The sequence below is a fragment of the Microtus ochrogaster genome, unplaced genomic scaffold (assembly GCF_000317375.1).
Source record: "Microtus ochrogaster isolate Prairie Vole_2 unplaced genomic scaffold, MicOch1.0 UNK158, whole genome shotgun sequence".
Lineage (NCBI taxonomy): Eukaryota > Metazoa > Chordata > Mammalia > Rodentia > Cricetidae > Microtus > Microtus ochrogaster.
The window spans coordinates 82570-87664 of record NW_004949256.1 but is presented as its reverse complement, the minus strand read 5'-3'; the positions used below and the strand labels follow the sequence as shown (position 1 = coordinate 87664).

Below are 5095 nucleotides of genomic sequence, written 5' to 3'. Positions count from 1 at the left end.
ATGAAACTGAGGAGCTATATTTCAAATGACTGACATGCCTCCTGTAAATTTGTGCAGGAAGAAAATAAGAATTCTAATAATCATGCTGAAAAGGCAAAAGACTAGCACATGGGATGGACTCTAAGATGATATTTAAAAATATCTGTGCACTGTTTAAACTTCTCCAAACAGAACCTTCAGGGGAAAAAAGAGCAACTTTTAAATTTAGTTTTTGATTTTTTTTCCCTGTAGACTTCGTAAAACAAGAGAGAAATGAAGAACCAATCAGTGGAGATAGTGTTCATTTTGCTGGGACTGACCAATGACCCTCAGCTACAAATTCTGATTTTCCTGTTTCTGTTTTTCAATTACATCTTGAGCCTGATGGGGAACTTAGTGATCATCCTCCTCACCCTGCTGGATCCCCACCTCAAGACTCCAATGTACTTCTTCCTCCGGAATTTCTCCTTCCTAGAAATGGCATTCACGTCTTCCTGTATTCCTCGGTTCTTGATGAGCATTCTCACCGGTGACAAAACAATTTCTTATGGTGCTTGTGTAGCTCAATTATTCTTCTTCTTTCTGTTACTAATCACAGAGTTCTACCTCCTGGCAGCCATGTCCTATGACCGCTATGTCGCCATCTGCAGACCACTACATTACCCCATCATCATGAGCAGCAAAGTGTGTCACCTGCTGGTCATCAGTTCCTGGGTGACTGGGTTCTTATCCATCTTCCCCCCTCTGATGTTGGGACTCAAACTGGATTTCTGTGCTTCCAAATTGATAGACCACTTCCTATGTGACACTTCTCCTGTCCTCCAGCTGTCCTGCACAGACACACGCTTTATAGAATGGATGGCTTTTGTCATAGCTGTGATGACCCTTGTCATTACCTTGATCTTAGTGATCCTCTCCTACACACTCATCATCAAAACCATCCTAAAGTTCCCGTCAGCTCAACAACGGAGAAAAGCCTTTTCCACCTGCTCCTCACACATGCTTGTTGTGTCCATCACTTATGGCAGTTGTATCTTCATGTACATGAAAACATCAGCCAAGGAGAGGGTGACTTTAAACAAAGGTGTGGCTGTGCTCAACACTTCTGTGGCCCCTTTGCTAAACCCATTCATTTACACCCTAAGGAACCAGCAGGTGAAGGATGCTTTCAAACAGGTCCTTCATAGATTGTGTTCTTCTCAAAATAGTGAATTAAGATTTAGACATAAATAGCATACTGCTGTAACATGACTGAAAAAAAATGAAATTGATAGATATATCCACTATGGCCTATGCCATTTCTCCTTTAATAATTAATCATAGGAAGTATTCTAATTGCTCATGGTCATCTTTAAGAATGTATATTCTGAATCGCTAGGAGGAAACTGCTTCTTCAGTCCACACTGTGTAATTCTATGTTTACTCATAAATCTCTATTCTCATAAATGATAGGTTTCTTTACTAAATGTCCTGTGCATTTGAATGCTGTTAGACATAATGGAATTATGTACATTTCATAATTATTATCTATATACATATCAATTGCTAATTGTTTCTTTAACAGTTTAATATTTTGCATTTCTAAGGTATGCACAAAGTATGAAATTACTCTGTAGTGGAAAGGCGGTTGTTGTGGGAAATAACTAGAAAAGCTGTGCCAATTTAAATGTAAATTTAGGCATATAGGAGGCAGCATCCACACAGTGAGCCTTATGAGATGAATGAAGGAATGAAGCTCCAAGGGCGCTGTGATGAGAAGCAGGTAAATGAATGAGATGTGTCTCCTGCAGATTATAACTCACAATTAGTTGATACAATTAGATGGCTTCATAGGAAGAAATAAGTTGACCTTGTGCTTTGATGCTATTTTTTACATTTCCTCATGGTGTTGAATCTTAGATACTAGTTGGTGAAAAAAATCAACATGTAACTTGTTAACATGTCTGTTGAAAGAAATTTGTACTTGTAAATTAAAACTTTCTAAAAAATCTACTTGAGCCATTTTTCACAAAATTAAGGATGTTATATATATATATATATGTATATCAAATACTACATTATATACTTATTTTAATCTTAATACATTGGAAAATTTTCACAGCCAAGGAACTATTGTGGGAGGTCCTTCTGTCTTGGTTAATGAATAGAGAAACTGCCTTGGCCTATTGAAAGGGCAGAACTTAGGTAGGTGAGGAAAACTAAACTGAATGCTGGGAGAAGGAAGGGCGGAGTCAGGGAGAAGTCATGTAGCCCTGCTGGAAATGGACTCTGTAACTTTACCCTGTAAGCCACAGCCATGTGGTGATACACAAATTAATAGAAATGGGTTAAATTAATATGTAATTAATGAGCCAAACTGATTTAAATAATATAGTTTCTGTGTGATTATTTTGGGGCTAAGCAGGCAGGAACTTCCTTGCAACATGGAACTACATAAAATGTGATGTTGATTTTTTTCTTCACTTTTTCCTCTTATTTTTTTCCTGGATATAAATAAAAATAAGACCAACACAACCTCTGAGACACATTACTTTCATTAATGTTTAAAATCACCACACAATGCCATGGCCTTCATTATGACATTCTCATACACACATGTAACTATTCTTTTCTCTAAATTCCTCCCGACTACTCTCCCACACCCTCCCCAAGTTCTCTTTCTTCCCACAGTCAGTCTCTCCACTGCTTTCAAGGCTCCACTGTGCTCTCTTTACCCAGTCCCATAAGGTCTCCCTACCAGTCACTCCCCTGACACCTCCCACATCTGTTTACAGTTAAATCCAATGTCCACAAATGAGTTTTAGTTTTAGGTTTTTTTTTTTTTATTTAAACACAAATAAAAAGTGCACGCAAACAATCTACTCATTCTCTTCCCTGCGCAGCCTGGCATTGGGATTGGTGACTCTGATGGCCAGCTGCGCTGCTCTTTCTACGCTGGCTTTTCGGTTCTTGGAGAGAACATCATGAGCAATCTCAGCACTGTAAGACTTATGCACATCAGCAGCTCCTCCAGCTCCTTGACGTTGTGGATTAGAAACTTCCGGAAGCCGCTAGGCAGCATGTGCTTGGTTTTCTTGTTGCTCCCGTAACCAATGTTGGGCATCAGGATCTGGACCTTGAATCTTCTCCGCACCCTGTTGTCAATACCTCTGGGTTTCCGCCAGGTTCGCTTAATCTTGACATATCGATCGGACTGGTGCCGGATGAACTTCTTGGTCCTCTTTTTGACGATCTTGGGCTTCACTGAGGCACAAATGATCTTTTAGGCAACTTAGAGAAGGCTAAAAGCAGAGGTTTCAGTAACTCAAATCAGAAGTAAAGATCTCTACCAGGGAAGAGCAGCTGGAGGCCAGGACTCGAAATGGTCCCAACACTACACCACTCTTGAGCATATACCCAGGGAACACTTCATCCTACCACAGAGACACTTAATCATTCACGTTCATTGCTGCTCTATTCATAATAGAAAAATAAATATGACATGTATAAGCTTATGTGTGGATATTAGCTGTTAAGTCTATGATAAACAATATACAACCAATAGAACCACAGAGGTTAGGAAATAAAATAGGCCTTACGGATGGACAGAAACCAGAGGGCTGAAATGGAAGGATCAAGATGGAAGGAGGAGAGAAGGGGAAGGAGAGAGGAAATATGTGTAGGACAGTTAATAGTAAGGACCATTTGAATGTCAGCATTCTTATTTGCCTGTAGTTCATACATACACATATAGTTAATATGTGTGTGTTTATATATATCATGTAATATGTGTATTAAATATATTATTCTATATATCAATGTGTATAAAATCACATGTGTTAGTCATAGCCTCAGAGTATTAGGAATTGTATCAGGTTGTACCTGGGAAATGACCCAAGCCCACAAACAATTAGCCCCTGGTTGACGGTTCTACTTCACCTACAGAAACTCAGGTAATACAAGCAACTCACCCTGAAAACCACAAAAACAGCTGAATCAAGGCCCTCCCCCAGTCTTTACTGACTTGCATTGGAAGCCTTACCCTCTCTGAGGAGTGGATGGGAGTGGGGTGCGTGGAAGGTGGGGGGCAGGAGGACAGGAAGGAAAGGGAACTGGGACTGAGACGTAAAATGAGAAAAGATAGTTTTAAAAAAGAAAAACAAAAACCAGCCAACAAGCGAAGCAACTGGAACTCCCTTATCTGTGGATATGGGAGAAACAGGATGTAGTCAGGGATAATGCTGGTCTAGCAAAGTGGCGGGTATAGGTTCGGTCCAAGAATCATGACGTCACCAGCCAGGGATAGTTGACTAGGTTTCCAGTGCCAGGGATGATCGTAGTTCTCAGGAATTCTGAGTCTGTGTTACCACATTTTGTAAAATATTCTTGTTTCATTTATTTCCATGGAAACTCCTGAATTTTGTTTTTTTGTGCACGAATAAAATTCTATTTTACATACAATTCAAAATGTCTTTATCTATTTATCAGGTGATAAACTCGCAGGTGTCCCAAATAGACGACAATAAACATTGATTTGCAAGCATCTATATGGTAGTCCTTTGAAATACAACAAGGAGTGCTGTGCATGACTCATGCCATAGCTCTGTATTTAGTTGTTTGAGATGCTATGGGGTTTGTATTTTATATGATTTATTAATGGTTTCAGCAGTTACACAGCCACCAGCACTCCCCACATTCTTGCTGTAATTTGTTGTCATTTGTTTTCTTGGTGATAGCCACTCTTACTGAGGTACATTAGAATATTAATGTATTCGCATTTTGCATCTCTCTGTTGGTCAAGGAAGGATGCTGGTCATCTTTTAAAATGTTAAGAGATTTATGTTTCTGCCTTTTTGAACTCTCTTTAAATGCATGGGCCGTTAATTTATTAATATTTACATTTTTAGCTCTTTTGTATAGTTTAGATATTAGAACTTGGTGCAATGTTTCACTGGCCAAGACTGTATCTCATTCTGTAGACTATCACTTAATCTGATCAGTGATTTTCATAACTGTGTAGAAGCCTTTTGGTTTCATAATATTCCATCTGTCAATTTGGGGGTCTTATTTCCTAAGTAACCAGAGTCCTATTCAGAAATTCCTTACCTATGCCTGTGTCTTTTTTTTTTTTTTTTTT

General features: G+C 39.0%; 1 protein-coding gene and 1 pseudogene across 1 annotated transcript; one reads left to right on the top strand and one right to left on the bottom strand.

Moving 5' to 3' along the window:
- The first annotated feature begins 246 nt into the window (after positions 1 to 246).
- On the top strand, positions 247 to 1212 carry LOC101990416 (olfactory receptor 6C6-like). Its single transcript, XM_005372018.2, has one exon. The coding sequence runs from the start codon at positions 253 to 255 to the stop codon at positions 1210 to 1212; it is 960 nt and encodes a 319-aa protein (XP_005372075.1). The 5' UTR covers positions 247 to 252.
- Positions 1213 to 2837: 1625 nt separating this feature from the next.
- Positions 2838 to 3415, bottom strand: LOC113455833 (annotated as a pseudogene).
- Between the last annotated feature and the right edge of the window lie 1680 nt (positions 3416 to 5095).